This window comes from Fukomys damarensis, unplaced genomic scaffold (genome assembly GCF_012274545.1).
Source record: "Fukomys damarensis isolate Sample0158 unplaced genomic scaffold, DMR_v1.0_HiC HiC_scaffold_9, whole genome shotgun sequence".
Classification (NCBI taxonomy): Eukaryota; Metazoa; Chordata; class Mammalia; order Rodentia; family Bathyergidae; genus Fukomys; species Fukomys damarensis.
In genome coordinates, this window is record NW_022900921.1 from 5,705,868 (window position 1) to 5,724,087 (window position 18,220).

Here is an 18,220-nt window from a genome sequence, read left to right on the forward strand (position 1 = left end):
TTCTTGGACTCGGGGCACCGGGGCGCTGTCCCCAGCGGCTCTGCCCTCTGCCGGGAGGAAGGGACGGACGGCCGGAGGTGCGGCCGGGCCGAGGAGGAGCCCCCGGGTAGGGAGTGGCCGCACTGCACGTCCCCACTTCTTGGACTTTTCCACCGCTGCCCTGCGGGTTGTCAACAGCCCCAGGCAAAGGTGCTGTCCTGTGCACCGTGGGGAAAGGGCCTTTGGGGACGAAGGTCTGGGCAGCACGGTGCTCTTTCCTGGAAAACCGCCCCTGTGTGCGGCGAGTGGACCCTCGGCACGGTGCTGCTCCCCTCGCTCTGGGACGCTGCGTCGCCAACAGCAGAATTTGGCCAGCGGGGCCTCGACTCCTTGTGTAGGAGCCTGACTGAACCAGAGCGACTCCATGTTGACCAGCAAACGACCTAGAGACTGTCGCTCCCCCCATCCCTTATAGGATAACTAATGATTCATTGTGAATTGCTAGGTGGCTGTTTTGGAGTAGCTGGGAAACTAGGTGGAAACTGTAGTGAACACAGAGACCCAACGCAGGTCACGCCACTCCTTGCATGCCTGTAGTCTGAATGTTCTGAACTTTATGATGATCTAGGTTGCAAATGGAACAATGGATAATCACTCTGCTGATCATTAGTACATGACGACCACTAGCGCAGATCAACTGACTCTTTGCCTTTGTCCTCTTCCTGTAAGTTTTAAATGTAAACCCCCCTTCAGCCCTATATAAAATGGCCTCTGTTTCTGAGCTGGCCGCCTCTCTGAGCCACTTGGCTTGGGGAGTGCCGTCTGGCCAGACTAATAAAGGTCTATTTGCCACCTTGCCTGGTGTGTTCCTTCCTGGGTGACTCTCGCTGTGTGACTAGCTCCTGGAGCCTCGCTGAGCTTCTGAGCCCAGCATCGTGGAAGCCTCTTGGCTGTTCACGCTCCAGGAGTAAAAGTGAGACTTAAGTCTTACACTTGGATGGATGAAGGACGTTAATTCAGGGACGGGACAAGGCCGGAAAACCGTCCTCCTGGTGCGGGGGCCCAGCTCTCTGGAAAAGTACTCAATTGTCCCAGACTCTGTAAAACTCTCACCCCCTGGCACCGGGCTTGCGTGCCCAGGGCCTGGCCAGCCGGCAGCCACCCAGGGCGCGCCTGGGCTTGTTTTTCCTCCCTTCCCCACTCCTTTCCGAGAGCGCTGAATGGGCCCAGTCTCTCAGGCCTACTCCGGCCAAGCCCGGACCCCTCCAGGTCTGGCCTGCGCTGCTCTCACCCGCCTGGACAAACAACCCCTGGGCCTGGCACCGGGCTTGCGTGCCCAGGGCCTGGCCAGCCGGCAGCCACCCAGGGCGCGCCTGGGCTTGTTTTTCCTCCCTTCCCCACTCCTTTCCGAGAGCGCTGAATGGGCCCAGTCTCTCAGGCCTACTCCGGCCAAGCCCGGACCCCTCCAGGTCTGGCCTGCGCTGCTCTCACCCGCCTGGACAAACAACCCCTGGGAGCTGGGAACCCGGCCTGGCGGCCTCCTCTCCGCCCTGAGCCCCAGGGAGCCCTCCCCTCGCCGGGCTCCCTTCCCACGGCCCTGGCTGCCAAGTCACATTCGACCCAGCTTCAGGCCAGGCCGCCAGGCCAAGGGAAAGACTCACAGAAGGCCCTGGGTGAAAGGGCCTTCAGTTTAGCGGCTTTCTGGGTTTTGTGTTTAGCAGGAAAACCTTACTTTCAAAACAAATTATGAGTGCACAATTTACCAGTTTATAGAACCAATAAGGACACTGGAAAGAAACTAAATGTCCACCAGCTAAGGGGAAGTTTGGCCATAGAATACTACTCGGCCACCTAAAAGCAAACCTTCTGGAAAAATCCTTGTTTTCTATGAACAGCGCTTGGCTCACAGTTCCATTTTAAGGGAAACACCAAAATCACTACTTGTTTTGTTCAGATTTCCCGCCTCCCATTCAAACCTGCCGGACATATACTTGGTATTTAAAAATAGTGACCATACACCCTGCTTTGCCCCGGACTGAGAGATTCCTGGGACATGAAACTTCCTGGGGTAAAATGGAGAGGTCCCAGACCAAGGGAGCAGAGCCCACCCGTACTTGACGGAAAACCACTCTGTATCCTGAAAGAACAGGTAGACATTCCTAATCTTAGATCATCCACGAATGAAACTGAATCACTAGTCATACTTTTTTTTCCTGACACAGTTTGAACTGGCCTTGAGCTCACTACTTAATGTAGCCCAGGCTGGCCTCAAACGCCTGCGCCACCACGCCCCCCTAAATCCGCGTTTAGGGAGAAAGATGAACCGGTATGGACTGAAATGAAACTGTATCTAAAGATATACTGAGAAGCGGGGTACAGAAGAACATCCAAGTTCCCCTTGATTCCCCCCCCACTTTTCTCTCTCCCCTGCTTAAAAGTCAGAGCAGACCAGGGGGGAATTATTCATATAATAAAATAAAGTTGGTGACTTCTTGTCTTTTTATGCACCCTGATACACTAAATGGTTGTGATTTTCACCAGATTTTAAGCATGTTTGGAAATGGGGATTTTGTATGTGTAACTTTTTCAATTTAGAAATAATGAATGAAAGCTGGGTTGCTTATGCATGCCTATGATCCTAGCACTCCAGAGGCTGAGGCGGGAGGGCCTCCAAGAGTTCAAGGCCAGCCTGGGCTCCACAATGAGTTCAAGGCCAGCCTGAATTACACATCAAGACCCTGCCTCAAAAAACGCGAAAAATAAACAAACAAACAACACAGTACCTGGGGTTGGATCCTGGGACAGAAAAAGGGCAGAGACAGGCAAACAGGGTCAGTTCAGTCCTGTCCAGCTCTAACAGCCTTGAGTTCCCGAGACGGCCGGCACCCCTGCAGCTGGCCTGGGTTGGTGGGGGAAGGTCTGGAGCTTTTAGACTTGGACCCATGGTCAGCCCGGTCCGCCTGGTGTGGTCTCTTCCCCTGGCTGCCAGCTGGTTCTTCTGGCCTCTGTAATTACTGGGAACAGCCGGGGGCACAGCTCCTGTTCAGATGCAGAAGGGAGCCAGGGTGGCTTCTACGCAGACCACAGCCTCGGCCCGGCCCCCCGGGGAAAGAGCGGGCCAGGCCCTAGGAGCAGCCTGGCTCAGGGCTCAGTGCTCGGTGTCTCCCCAGCTGCTGCGACACAGGGAGAGCACATGCTTGGCACACATGAGACCTGGCCCAGTCCCTGGTACCAAAAATGCCCACAAAAATAAGTACTATTTTTATTCCCATTTACAGATGAGAAAACTGAGATCCAGGACAGGTAACCCAGCCCACACAGACGATAAACACACTCTGGCTCCTGTGGGGCTTTTTGTTTTGCTTTTATGGCACTGGGAGTGGAACCTGGACCTTGTGCTGAGCTACACCACCAGGATACACCCCCCCCGGCCCCGCCTTTTAAAATACAGTCAGGGTCTTGCTTAACCACTGAGCCTGGGCTGGGCACGAACTTGGGATCCTTCTGCTTCAGCCTCCCCAAGTACAGTGGCACCTTGGTGCAGGAACACTTCTGCTTTGAGAGCGTTCTATTTTGAGAAGAGAAGCCCTTGGCAGAGTTTGCTCTTTGTGTGAACTCTGCATTAAGAGACAAAGGGGCCTCAGCCATCTTTTCCCACACAGACTCAAATGTGGCCATCTTTTCCAGAATCGCAGGATGAATTCGGTCTGTGATCCTAGGTGCCACTGTACAGTGGACCCATGACCTACAAACTCAATTCCTTCTCCAGGGCTGGTTGTAACTCGAGTTAGTCAGGGAAGGCTCAGGCCCCTCTCCATAGCCTTCAAAGTCTCTCCTGTGCACAGGCAGATCTCAGGGTCCTCAGAGAGACACTGGCCTGGGATTTCTCAACCCCACCCAGTAAAGGACGCTGTCATGTTCCTTCCAGAGCTCTGTACCTGAGACCATCTGGAAGCACAAGTGGCCAGCATTTATGTCATAACCCAAGACTTGTTTGTAAGTTAAAGGTAAAAGTCCAGTTGCAACCCGAGTTGTTCCTATGCCACGCCGGTCGGTCGTAACTGAGGGCCCAGCCTGGGCCCTAGTTCTTCCTGAGATACAGCCTGCCTCGGCGCAGCGGTCTCCCTAAAGAGCTGATGATCTCTGGCTCCAAAAGGACGAGGGACGCAGGCGCCCGGAGGGGAAAGGCGTCCTCCTGCCAGAGGCTCTGGGTTTGATTCCAGGGGTCCGGACAGCGGGGCGCGGGGGCGCTGCCCTCGCTCCGGAAGCAGATCTGGCACCAGTAGCCCCAGTCCCTCAGGATGTGGAAATTGGGACGTGGCTCCCTCCGGGGACCCTCCCAGTAAATCACTGGCTGCGCTTTCTAAACCACCGAGCTAATTAAAGGAGCAGGCGGGGAGGGTGGGGCTGGCTTCCTCCCTCCCCCAGGCACCGCCCTCCAGCTTCCGGTTTGGCTGCTTCATCCCCAGATCTGCACTCTCAAACCTCAGATGCCCCAATTCTGAGATTTCTGTTCAGGCAAAAAGGCTGTGTGAGAGCTGTCGAGGCGACCTTGTTTAGTTAGGTCTCACGAGTGGGGACAGTTAGGGTCCCCACGCTGCAGATGAGGAGACAGTTTCGCCAAAGAAACATCAGCTCTTCCAGGATCGCAGGTACCAGGTGCGAGCTGAAGAATGTGACGCCAAGTCTGGTGGAGTCCCGAACTTAAACTCAGCAAGGCAGCCTCCGTGTGAGTTTGTGTATGTTGTGTTGGGAGAATTCAGCCTTCTGAGATTCTCCCTGTGCCCAGGGCACTGGTGAGAACCTCAAGAGCACCAGGGAGCAGTTTAAAAACCTGGGAATGGCCGGGTGTGGTTGTGCACACCTCAGTAACCCACCACACAGGAGGCTGAGGCAGGAGGATCTCCACGAGTTTGAAACCAACTTGAGCTACGTAGTGAGTTCAAGGCCAGCATGGACCACATGGTGAGACCCTGTCTCAAAAAACCAAATCAAACCAAACCAAACCAAACCTGGGAACAACTCAAATGTCCAGCCAGTAAAGGAGTGAACAGCCCCTAGTGGTGCAATCATATCACAAAATACTTGTGTTCACGGATGAAATAAAATGAACTGCTGGCATCCACAACAGCAAGGACGAATCTCAAAATAATTATGCAGGGATGGGGTGGGGGTGGGGTAGCTCAGCGGTTGAGCACTTGCCTAGCATGCCAGGGGCTCTGCATTCAATATCCAGTGTGGCAAGAGGAAAGAAACTAGGGCTGGGGATTTAGCTCAGTGGCACTGTGCCCGCCTTGCAAGTGCAAGGTCCTGGGTTCGATTCCCAGTCCTGAAAAAAGAAAAGAAACTGCTGTAAGAGGCTAGACAAAACACGAGTACATACTGAGACTGGTCTATAGAAATCAGGACGGTGGTTACGCGGGGCTGCAGAAAAGTGGGAAAAGCTGGCAGGGAGCTCAAGAAAACCTTTTCTTTTCTCTCTTCATTTCCAGGGGCTGAATCCAGTCCAGGGCCACCGGCCTGACCTACATCTCCAGCTTGTCTTATCTTTTGAGACAAGCTCTTACCAAATTCCCCAGGCTGGATTCACACGATCCTCTGGTCTCAGCCTCTGGTTTAGCTGGGATTTCAGATGTGCACCCCTGCGGTCTGGCACAACAAAAGGTTTGGAGGTGATCAACAGCTCATTACTGTATCTCAATTGCGGTGGTGGTTTCCCAAGATACTTTATATCTTAAATATTATGGACTCTAAATACATGTGGTGTTTTGAATGAAATTATACCTCAAAAATGCTGCTTAAAATTCCAAACAAACCACCAGGTATGGTGGCGCACACCTGTGATTCCAGCACTTGGGAGGCTGAGGCAGGAGGATCACATAACATGCTGAGATCCGATCTCAAAAAAGCCAGGTGTGGTGCAGTATGGCTGTGATCTCTGCACTGGGGAGGCTGAGGCAGGACTGTCAGAAGTTCGAAGCCAGCCTGATCCCCCAAATAAGTGAAGAAACTAAAAAGGGTTGGGGAGATAGCCCCAGAAGTTCCTGGGCTCAATCTCGTCAGAGTGGGGGCAGAGGGACCTTAAGAAGCGAAGACTTCCGGCCCTCACTCAGTATGGAGGGTCCCCCCAAGTCCAGCCCCCAGGCTCTGCTCCAGCAACCCCAGGTAGCATGGTTTCTCCCCGGCGGGGGTGGGGGGAGATGCAGCTCTGGGACACCTTCCAGGCTGCAGTCCTCCTCCTCGGGAGCACTTCCAGGGACCCCCGGGGGTGGGGCGCTGGGCGGGGACCCGACCCGGGAGGCACGTAGTCCAGATGGGCTGCCGCCTCCCACTCCCCTTCCAGCGTCTGCTGGGCTGGGGACAGGGCCGAGCTGCTGGACCCCCAAGCACCTTGGCCCCTGTCCTGGGCTCCCAAAGGGCGGCAGACTGCAAACGTTATTTGTGCAGGCGGCAGCTCCAGGGAAGTCGCCTCTTCTCTCTGGCCACCAAACTCCTCGAGGTGCCTGGGCACGCGTTGTGCGGCTGGGGAGATCAGGAGTCCAGGTCCTTCCGGAACTGCTCCATGGAGAAAGCAGTGACTCACCGTGTGTCCCCACGACCTGCCCACAGGTGCCTCAGGTAGGAATGACTTCCTGGAGACTTCTGCGTCCTGCGGGACTGCGCCCTGAAGTTCTCCAGCATCGGCTGGCCGCCCTGGCCTCATCCAGTTCTTGGACGTTCAGACATTTCAAAAGTTCTTGTTTCAACTTCGAGCCGACCCTAACCCACACCACCGATCGTAGCTTTCCGTGGTAGCCCACGCTGTTTCCCAGGGCAGCGGACACTTTGGCTTTGCTCCTTACCCATTTTTCTTCTGGGCCCAAGCTCACTCTGCAGAGCCGGTTTCTTCCCCACTCTTCACTTTCACTTTCTCCAATAAACTGGGCCGCTGCTTTTTAAAAAAACAAAACAAGCCGGGCGTGGTGGCGCACGCCTGTCATCCCGGCACAGAGAGGCTGAGGCAGGAGGATCGCTGGGAGTTCGAGACCAGCCTGGGCTACATAGTGAGTTCCAGGTCAGTCTCAACTATGCAGTGAGACCCTGTCTCAAAAAAACCAAAAAAACAAAAATAAAATAAAATAGTTTAAAAAAAAAAATCCCTATATAACCGAAATCTCTTTACTGTTCTCAATAGTTTTTCAGAATACAGTGGATCCTCGAGTTACAAGCAGCCTACTACTATATGAACTTGCCACAACTGGACTGTTAGTTTTCACTTACGAACAAGGTATTGAGTTGTGACATGAATGCGGGCCGCTCATGCTTCCAGATGGTCTCAGATAACAGATTTAACCCTTAAAGAGCTCTGGAAGGGACGTGACAGCGTCCTTTCCTCTGTGGGATTCACTGAGAAACCCTGGGCCAGTGTCTAAGGGTACTGAGATCTGCCTGTGCACAGGAGAGACTTTGAAGGCTGTGCAGAGGACCCTGAGCCTTCACTGACCAACTTGAGTTACAACCAGCCCTTGAGGAGGAATTGAGTTTGTAAGTCAAGGGTCCCCTGCATATAAGATGAGAAAGTTTTGAGTGTGATCGTGCTGCAATGGCGAAGAGTTGGAGGCCAGCCAGGGTTCCACAGGGAGATCTCACAACCCTTCCCCCAAAACGCTACACAAACTATTCAAATTGTTTTGACATTAAAAAAAATAGCTTTGTAAGGCACTAGTCCTAGGCTGACCTTGAACTCACTGTGTAGCCTACACTGGCCTTGAACCCACAGCGATCCTCCTGCCTCGGCCTCCTGAATGCCGGGGTTACATAATCACCTGATTCTATCCTCTACAGACCACCCGCTGCCGCAGCTGCTGCTGCTGCTTTTCCATTTTACCCCTGTGGACTCTGAGAGGTCAGGCGGCCCAGCTGGGGGGTACCGGAGACGACACCATCGCGAGTCTCTTTACAGCCTCATCCCACTGCAGCAACTGCTTTAACATTTGGTATATCCTAGCAGCTCACTCGCTAGACTAGTTTTTCAAAATACAGAGTCTAAGAAAGCAGCGAAAAAGAAAAGAGATCACTGATCTGGCCCAGTCGCTTTGCGTCTGTGAAGGAGGCTGAGGGTGTCCAGAGGGGGCGGTAATTTGCTAAAGGTCACACAGAGGAGAACCAGGCTGTGGGGGGGACAGCACGAAGGCCCAGAAATCCGACCCACTGAGGACAGACAGCCTGAAAGTGGGCAGGCAACACAAGACCATGCAAGGGCAACTTCTCCAAGAAAGACGGCTGGACTTTATTGCAGGGACGCTAGGAAGGAACAGGGCCGGTGGGGTATGCCCAGGACTCCATCGCCGGAAGCCAATCAGCAGCCTAGGAGAGACGGAGACGTTATGTGGCAGCAGCGCGCCATCTCCTGGGGGCACGGCAGCAGAGCAGAGGCAGTAAAAGTTATGTCAGGCTGGGAGGGAGCCGGGGCGTCTTCTGGGGTTCCCCAGTGTGTTGGATCCTCAGGCGCAGGATACCCGTCCTGTTCAGTTTCGGATGCAAAGACCATAACGGAATCATGAGCGAATAACCTACCAAAAGTAAGGTGATCAAGGTGAGCTTGCTGGCTCTGGGGTTCCCAGACCTGGCTTCAAGGCCGTCGGCCAGCAAGGAGCCTGTTCAAACAGATGTCTGCAGGCCTGGTGGTAGGCACCCGAGTCCTGGCACTCAGGAGGCTGAGGCAGGAAGACCGCTGCAAGTTCCAGACCAGCCTGGGCTACGTGGTGAATTTAAGACCAGCCTGAACTACACAGTGAGATCCTAGCTCAAAGAAGCAGAAAACCATGGTTCCTGCGGCACAGAGGCACAGATACGCCTGCGACGGCTGGAATTCGCTCCCAAAGCACTCGGGAGGACACAGGTGAGCAGTAACGGCAGACTTCAGGTCGATGGGGGGCTGGGCGGTGAATACTTAGCAATTCATTTTATTACATTACTAATGTATGCCTGAAACCTCCTAGAAGAAATACAGGCTACTGTGAGAATTCCTCACACCACAGAACACCGTAAAATACAGGGACGGGGATGTAGCTCAGTGGTTCCACCGACTGCCTCACAAGCGCAAGGTCCCGAGTTTGATCCTGGGCACCAAAATCAAAATCCAAAACAAAACCCGCGCATGCACCAAATGCCATTAACATACACGGCGCCATGTCCATTTCAACCTAATTTTTTAAAAATACGAGCAAACAGCACAGTAAGGTAAGCACGGTTACAACACAAGGTCTGGTGGTGTGGGTCGGGGATCCCAGCTTCTGGGGAGGCAGAGGGAGAGGGATCCAGGCCAGCTTGGGCAGCTCAGTGAGGCTGTCTTCATTTCGGGTGGTCCTGGGGATTGAACCCACCCTGCACACCAGAGCTGCATCCCCAGATCCTTACACTTTTCGAGACAAAGACTCGCTGAGTTGGCCTCTCGGGATTGAACCCTGCCGGGACCTCCTGAGAGGCAGCTAGGATTCCAGGCGTGCACCTCCACGCCCAGGCCCAGCGGCAAGAAATAAAGTAACGGGCTGGGGGTATGATGGAGATGCAGCTCAGGGGCGGATACCTGCCCCGGACTTCATCTCTGGCACGGAAGAGAGAATTACACACGCCCACGCGGGGGCCTCCAGAAACCCGGGGTTGGGTCGGCCCCTGGCCCCTGTTCCTCTACGTCAGTCCCCACGTGGGGGTGTCCAGGGCAAGAGGGAAACAGCGCGTGGGGTCACCAGGCCCACGGAACATCACAGGCCCATGGCCCACGCACCTGAACGGACTTAGGGGACCAGGACGTGACTGGCCGGGACCCTCACCCGAGACCTGAGGGGGCTCGCGGGGGGCTGCGGGGATTCCCTGAACTCGTGACCCGCATGACACAAGAATGTGGTCCTTCGAACCACCCCACAGGGTGGTCAGCAGACTGCATATAAATCAGGGGCTCCCGCTCCCCACGCAAGAGCTAATGGCCAAGAGATGGGCTAAGCATCCCCATGTCACAAATCTGAACTCCAAAATGCTCCATGATAGGAAAAAAAAAACCAAAACAAAAAACCACAAATAAAACCCAAACACTTTAGCCAGGCGTGGTGGTGCAGGCCTGTAACCCCAGCACTTGGGAGGCTGAGGCAGGAGGATTATGAGTTTGAGCCCAGCTTGGGCTAATAGCAGACCCTGTCTCGAAACAAAACAAAGCCAGGAAAAAGGGCTGCGGATGGGGCTCAGTGGTAGAGCACCTAGCCGGGCTGAGATAACCACGAAACACTCTGGCTTGATCTTCCTCTATGGCGTGCTCAGCTCCCGAGACCTGCCGAACTATTTATTCTAAAAGCTGGAAGATTCCCAGATCCAAAACAGCGCTGCTGCCCGCCTTTCAGGTAAGAGACACTCGGCCTGGGAGAGAGGAAGGAGGGGACGAGAAAGAAGTGACACCAGAAGGAAAAAACGGGACACGAAGCTGGTGCACACAGGGAGGGGAGGGGGCTTGAGGAGGGGAATGCGATGAAATAAAATTTATTAAAAAAAAAAAATGAAAATGCGATCCTCAGCCTGTTAACCCTGCCGAGAGCGGCGATCGTGGGGTTTGTCGGACAAAGGCAGGGCCTCACCTGCCCGGAGCTCTTCAGTCCCTCCTGCGCAGGGCTACTTGGGGCCCACGTAGGAAACAGCTTTTCCTGTTTTATTCAGGGTCGCCAGCAGGGTGTCCACGCTGTGCTCAGAGTCGATGGAAACCTTCTTGCTGGGCAGGTCAATGTTAAATTGCACTCCTGTGGGAAGTGGACACGGGTACGGGCAGCTGACAATGGGACCTCCCCAGTCCAGCAACGAAGCGCTCAGGCTCCTGAACTACTGCTCGCAACCAGTCGCCCTGCCTCTTTCCTTGAGACCGGGGGCTGACGAGCCTTTTCTATCGGGGCCAGAGAAGAAATCTTTTAAGCACTGTGGGCTACTTGTGGACTCTGCTACTATCCTTCTTGGTAACGTCTTCCCCCAGCCAGGCATGGTGGTGCAAGCCAGTAATCCCAGCACTCGGGAGGCTGAGGCAGGAGGATCACCAAGAGTTCGAGGCCAAGCTGGGCTACACAGTGAGACCCTGTCTCAAAACAACAAACAGCAACAACAACAACAAAATCCCCCAGTACTACTGCAGACAAAGAGGTTAGTTACAAATTATTATAAAACAGTCAGACAAGGCCAGGCCCTCAGCACAGTTAAAACTGAGGTGCATACACTGCTTAGTGAGAGAAAACTACTGCGCCTACCTACTTCCCCTGGGGAGGAAGAGCAGTGATCGATATTCCAAATGGACTTCAATCAGCATCTCTAGCTAGCCCATTCCTCCCGGACCAGCTTTCCCGTTTGACTCCCATTTAAGTAGTGTTACCTGGGCGACTGTACTTGGAATCTTACTGGTTGGTCGTGGCTTTGTCCCACCTCATCCACGCTGTAATTTTCCACTGGCCCTCACAGTTGTTCCACCTTGGACCCACCTCACCTCGTGACTCTGCCCCATAAAGCACCTCAGAGAAGTGGGGTGGGCGGGCAGCCCACTTTCTGGTCCCCCTTCTGTGTCTCTTAGAAGCTGTCTTTCTCTCCGTAAACTCTTCCTACTCCTACCCCCGCCCCGTTGTTTCTAGAATTCACTTCACTGAGAGAGAACACAAACTCGTGTTTCGGATCTCTAGCGGGTGGGGCGTTGTAGTATCTCCCTTGTTTGGATTATTATGCTTACTTGGATTACTGGGTGCCCTGTATCAGTACCACCAAGAAGAAAGGACACATGGAACAGCCATTCTCCATTGCACAGAAACAGCCCGTGAGCTGGACACGGCCCACACCTGTAGCCTGCTGCTTTTAGTTTTTTCTTTGCAAAAGCAACGGAGACCAGCTGGAGAAGGGCGTGGCGGGGGCGGGCTGGGGACATGGGCGGGGCCCGCCAGTCACAAGCGCCCAGGGCGACGCCAACCCCCCTCCCTTACACCTCTGGCCAGACCCCAAGGGAAGCCGCTAGCCTGAGTTCCCACCAAGGCAGGGCCACCCTTCTCAGACTCTGCATATAACTCATATTTCAGAAGCTGCCCGACAGCAAGACCGTTACAGGGGAAACATTCCTGAATAAAACTACTAACCCTGACCCCCGAGGTCGCTGTCAGCAGTGCAGCATCTGTCTAACTCACACTATAGAACAGGGTCTTGCCAGTATTTCACTTTTCTACTTCTGTTTTCTACCTTTCGGGCTTAACACATACAGACTTATCTCATTCTTATTTGTTGTTGTTGTATGGGGGATAGAACTCGGGACCTTTCGTTTACAAGTCAGGCAGGTGCAGTGCCAGAGCTAAATCCCCAGTCTTAATAAGCTTTGTAAAAGGTGGTGCTGGGCAGCCAGCCCAGGGTCTTACAGACGCTAAGCTGAGCTACACTTCCAGCCCCTTGTTTTTTCCTTTAAACAGCTACAGTGTGGGCACAGCCTACATCTACCTAATTCCTCACGCCCCCCCTTTTGGTACTGGGGATCGAACTTGGGTCCTTTTGTTTGCAAGGCAGGCTGTGAAACCACTGAACTAAATCCCCAGCCCAGTCCCTCTTAAAGGACACCGAAGTTGCTTCTACTTTGTTTTTGAGACAGGGTCTTGCCAGGTAGTTCAGGCTGACCTCGAATTCCTGGTGATCCTCCAGCCTCAGCCTCCCGAGTGCTGGGATTACAGGTGTGCACTGCCATGCCTGGCCGGTTGCTACCTTGCCACACTCCGGATCTTTGTTTTTTGGTTCATACAAGGGTCTCTCTCATCTTTGGACCGCACAGCATGGGGGCCAACGTCTGTAATCCAGCACTCTTCAAGGCTGAGGCAGGAAAACTGCAAGCTTGAGCCCAGCCTGGGCAACTTGGCAAGAACAAGACTTAAAATGAAATGATAAAAAGAGCTGGGGCGTAGCTCAGGGCAAAGGCCCTGAGCTCAACCCCCAGCACTGCCAACATGAAACAGAAACTGTCCCTAGACTCCCGGCCTCTGGGCAGGCGTCCCTCAGTCACGGGGGAGGAGCAGCCTGGGACCCTGAGGGGCCGGGCAGGGGCAGGCAGTCCGCCGTCAGCTTCTTCCCTGTCACTTCAGCTCGGGCACTGGTGCCAGCCTCCCGGCCCCACCCCTGGAAAGCACCACAGCCTTCGAAAACTGAGTCTCATGGTTGCCGAGGGTTTTAAAAACAAAAGATGCTCAAGGTCCTGAATTCAAGCCTCAATACCTGGCTAAAAAAAAAAAACGGAAGAAAGACCAACCAGGCCTGCGCCCCAGCACTGCCAGGACCCCGATCAAACACCAGTTCTTTCTGAGCCCCAGCACCAGGTTTCAGCTTTCCTGGGCCCTCAGTTTCCCCAGCGGTGAGGGGTGGGGGTGCAGGATGAAAATAATGATTTTCTAAATATGTCTGAAAGATGCTGTGAGAGCTCTTGTGCCCCAGGTATGTGGTGGCTCACGCCTGTACTCCTGGCACTAGGGAGGCTGAGACAGGAGGATCACTGTGCATTTGCCTGGGCTACATAGTGAGTTCAAGGCCAGCCTGAACTACACAGCAAGACCCAGGGATCTGCAGAGTCGGGCCTGATGGGCCATGCTGTAATCCCACCTCAAATAACTTAGGGAGACTCCATCTCAACATTAAAAAGGACTGGTGATGTAGTGCACTACAAAGGCCCTGTGTTCAATTCCAGCCACCAAAAAAAAAAGAAAGAAAAAAAAGAGCATTTTAAAAGTCTTACTGGAAAACAGTCCTGAGATGTGTCACATAGCAAACGCTGTTACTCTGGAGTCACCAACTTATTAACCAGTGCTGCCAGAGCTCCCGAGCCGAACTACATGATGAATTCCAGCTCTGGCACTCGGTGGCCCTGCAATTCCAGCCCAGCTACTGAGCCTCGTGACCTGCAGCTCCCTCCTCTCTAAAATGGGTCTGGTGAAGCCGGCATGTGGCGCACAGCTCTGATCCCAGCACTCTGGGAGGCTGAGGCAGGAGGATCGCAATTTGGAGCCCAGCCTGGGCAACTTAACGACTTAGCAAGACCCTGTTTCAAAATTTAAAAAAGGACTTGGGCAGGGGGGTGAGAGACGGACAGAGATGGTCAGAAATGTGACCTGAAACGGCTGTCCCGAGGCTCCAGGAACCAGGAGCGAAGCACCGACACCTGTATGCTGTCCTCCGGCCGGCTGCCTGGGGGGCGCAGGGCAGCCCCAGCTCACTCACCTCCCAGCTTGTTGAGAACGCGAGAAACCGCCTCTGCGCAGCCTTCGCAGGTCATGTCCACGGAGAACTCGTGCTTCTGCAAAGAGGGGTCCATGACTGGGCCTGCAGGGACCTTGTGCTGCGCTGGCACCAGGCCCACTGGGCCAGTACCGAGAGGTGGGACCGGGACAATCATGGTGACATCAGGGACACTGGACAAGTACTTTTTATTTTTTTTCTATTTAAGACAGTTTCACTCTGTATTTCAGCCTGGCCTTGAACTCACTGCGTAGCCTAGGCTGGCCTCAAACTCCTGGCAATCCTCCTGCCTCAGCCTCCTGGGTGCTGGCACTGCAGGTGTGGACCCGCAAGCCCTGCTCACTGGGTGTCTTAGGTCTGAGTCTCAGCTCTTCTAGTGAAGTAACTAAGGGCTTCTGTACAGCCTATGGGGTATGCTGAGTGATCTCCTGATCATGGCAGATTCATCCTCAGGGTCTGGCCCACAATGAGCAGGACCATCTGAAGTCAGCGTAAGAAACATTTCCTGCCCGCTCCTACCTTCAAATTACGATTTTGCCCTCTAGGCCATGCCTAGGGTCCTCAGGACTCTGGCAAGGAGCAGTGCTGATCCTGCCCTGTTTCTGCAGCAGAACGGGGTTTTCTGCACTGGGAACCCTGGAGGTTCTGAAACCCACGGGTTCTGCTGAGTGGGATGGGTGGGCCCTCTATGTCCGGAAAGCAGCCCAGCTCTCCCAGAGGCCACACTGCAGACCCAGGAGACAGTGAGCCATGTTCCCAAGTGAGCGGGTGACAGATAATGGCTGTCCAAGGCCTTTCGAGCTGAGTTCTGTGCCTGCAGATCAGCGAACATACTAATAACAGCTCTGGAAACAGGAACATCTGGGACTGGAGAGCTGTGGCGTCAGACACCAGCTTGCTAGCTGGACGACCAAGAGTCAGGGACTTCACTCCTCCGCGCCTTGCTGTACTCATCCCCAAAATGGAGCCGGATGAGTGAGGCATGACAGCGTCCACCTATGATCCCAGCTCTCTGGGAGGCTGAGGCAGGAGGATGGCAAGTGTGAGACCAGCCTGGGCAAATCAACGAGACCTGGTCTCCAGACAAAAAGTAAAAAGGCCTGGGATGTAGCTCAGGGGAAAGGCCCTCACTTCAACCCAGCACCACAAAAACAAAAATAGAAACCAGAACCAGGGATTTAGCTCAGTGGTTCTACTGCCTGCCTTGCAAGTTCGATCCCAAAAACAAAAAAAAAAAAAAAAAAAAAAAAAAAAAAAAAAAAACAGGAAAAAGAAAGAAACTAGAAGAATGGAGAGGGAGAGAGGTCCAGGCTGGCAGGTGAGAGCCACAGGCGCCCTGATTCTTGGCCGCGGCTCTGGAAAGGGAAGCCTCACAGAAGAGCCCGGCCGCGCTGGCCCGGGACCTGTGGCATCTGCGGCCGCCCACGGGAAGTAGGTCCCTTTCACCTCCGCGGTGCCAGGCAAGGGGCCGGCAAGGTCAGAGGTGACTTCTGGTGGCAAACGGTTCGGGCTCCCCTCCTCAGGCACCGTACTTGCACAACTAAATCGGAGGGTGACAGAAACCTGCGTAAGGACACAGTCAGCCATTCTGCACAGGCGACTCTCTAGGGGACCTGTTCCACCGCCAATCGCAGGCCGCTCGGGGCTCCTGCTGTGTCACTGATAAAAGGAGTCCCTCAGAGGAGGTTTCCAGGCGACACAAACACCTTCGCTAGACTCAGACCTGGGAAGGTGGGGATCGACTCTAGGGAAGAAATGATTCTGTCCATAATGACTCAAGAGGCATTTCCAGGGCGGACCAGGTGCCGGGCTGTTCTCTACTGTACATGAATTATCTTGTTTAATCATCACAACAGTCCCATTTAGTAGGTACTATTACTGTTATAGTAGGTACTATACCTTTTTGATATAGGGTCTCTCTGTCTCTGTTTCTTTCTGTCTGTCTTTCTGTCTCTCTCAATACACACACACACACACACACACACACACACACACACACACACATTCCAGGCCACCCTTGAACTTGCCATGTAGCCCAGGGTTGCCTTGCACAGAAAACCCTCCTGCCTCAGCCTCTTGAGTGCTATGACTACAGGTGGGCATCACGCATCATGCTATCCAGTTTATTAGCCTCTCTAAGACATATGAAGAAGCTGGGGTTTAAAGGGTAGGACGCTTAGGCAAATTCCCTGAATCTCAATTCTTAACCACTGAGATCTTCCTTAAAATGGAGTTGAACCCAGCTACTTCAGAGGCTGTGACAGGAGGATCACAAATTCAAGGCAAAGTCGGATAACTCAGCAAGACCCCAGATCAAAACAGAAGTTTTTGGGGCTGGGGATTTACGTCACAGTTCCACTGCCTGCTTTTTTTTTCTTTTTTTTTTGCAGCACTGGAAATCAAAGCCAGGGCTTCATGCAGGGCTGGGGACATAGCACAGTGGTACAGTAATTTCCTAGCATGCTCAAGACCCTGGGTTCAGCCAGGTGTGATGGTGCACACCTGCTATCTCAGCACCTAGGAGGCTGAGGCAAGAGGATCACCACAAGTTCAAGGCCAGGCTGAACTGAATAGAGACACCCAAAGGAAAAAAAAAAGGTCCTGGCTTCCGTCCTCCACACAAGAAAACAAGGAGCTGAAAGCTGTAGATGCTTGTCCTAGGTCTACTCTGCTTTCCGTTTCTTGGAGACTGGATTCCTCAGGGGCTGTGCTGTATACTCCACTGGCACTTCCCCGGTTAGACCAGCAATGATCCCACGAGGCCAGGTTTTATTCTCATCTTACAAACGAAGAAATCAAAGAGGTGAGGACAGTGACGTGTGTGGACTCCCCCAGCTGGCTCCGAGGCCAGAGATTCTGAGGTCTCGGGATCCCACACCCTGGGCGCCAGCTTTTGTCTGAGAACTTTCTTAGGTAACTCGCCCTACCCGCCTGCCAGGTGATCGCCCACGCTCCTTCAAGTGCACACATTTCACGTGATGCCCAGCGCCACCTCCTTCTCATCACGGCTTCAAAGCCCCAGACGGGGACATAGCCTCAAGCTGACCTCTCCCGTACTGCCACCCCCAGCAGTAACCTGGTGGCCCCCATTCCAGGGTCCGGGATGATTCACGCTGACCTCTTAACACTGCCCAGGTGAAAGCCGGGTGTGGGGTCACACGCCTGTAGTCCCAGCACTTGGGAGGCAGAGGCAGGAGGGACGGCGAGTTGGAGGCCAACCTGAGCTACATAGAGTTCAAGGGCAGACCTAACTACAAAGTGAGACCCTGCCACACAAACCAAAAACTTTCCAAACACTGCCCAGGTGGACTTGCTCAACTGGTTGGGCTGATCCTGCAGCTTCTCTGTGCACAGTTTGTGTTATCTAAGAATGTGTCTCAAGGCACCGAGCGATGCAAAGGAAATGACCTGTGACAGGGCCCGGGCTCACCTGTCGGCTCCTAACGGACAGGTTGCTAAGCCACTGTGCATGTGCCAGGACCTGTGGGTACCCATCTGGCCCAGGGCCCGAACCAGACACACTGGAGGATCCTGCCAAGGCTCCCCGACCCAAGCCTGAATCTGGGGAACAAGAGGATCAGAGCCTTCTCCAAGGCAGCAGGACTGGCTTTGTCTGGCCGGGAGGCTGGGACAAGAAGGAAGGGGCTTCATCCTGATTCTACCGGATTCCTAATACTCCCAAGAGATGGCCGGGCTTTTCTTGTTTGTAAAATCTGTCCAAGGCCTTCATCTCTTGTCTAAGAAACGAGGCTATAAGCACCCACGTATGGGGCTGGGGGTTACACAGCTCCCAAGCAAGCTAAGTCCTCCTTTCCTACTCATCCGCCCCAGACCCTGAGCTCTGTAAGCGGCCACTGCGGGCAGGTTCCTGACGCTGTCTGGGTCTTAGGGCTTCAGGATAAGAAAGTGCTGGGTTGGAGAGAAAAGCACCGCCTCCCAGCGCCGAGCTGGGCGCCGGCCAGGCGGGGGGTGGAGGGGGCGCAGTCTG

General features: G+C 54.0%; 1 protein-coding gene across 5 annotated transcripts in view; it reads right to left on the reverse strand.

Annotated features, from left to right (window-relative positions):
* Positions 1-2,762: 2,762 nt before the first annotated feature.
* Positions 2,763-18,220, reverse strand: part of Atox1 (antioxidant 1 copper chaperone) — a 15,889-nt gene continuing 431 nt past the window's right edge. Inside the window, exons 2-4 of one of the 5 annotated variants that reach the window (XM_010639702.3) lie at positions 14,215-14,290; positions 10,584-10,742; positions 2,763-3,018 (exon numbers count right to left, since the gene is read on the reverse strand). In XM_010639702.3, coding sequence (XP_010638004.1) covers positions 10,618-10,742; positions 14,215-14,290 — 201 coding nt within the window. In that variant the 3' untranslated portion in view covers positions 2,763-3,018; positions 10,584-10,617. Of the gene's footprint in view, positions 3,019-8,034; positions 8,532-10,170; positions 10,369-10,583; positions 10,743-14,214; positions 14,291-18,220 lie in introns of those variants that run through there. The other 4 variants (XM_010639700.3, XM_010639699.3, XM_010639701.3 and 1 more) reach the window with 4 other exon arrangements.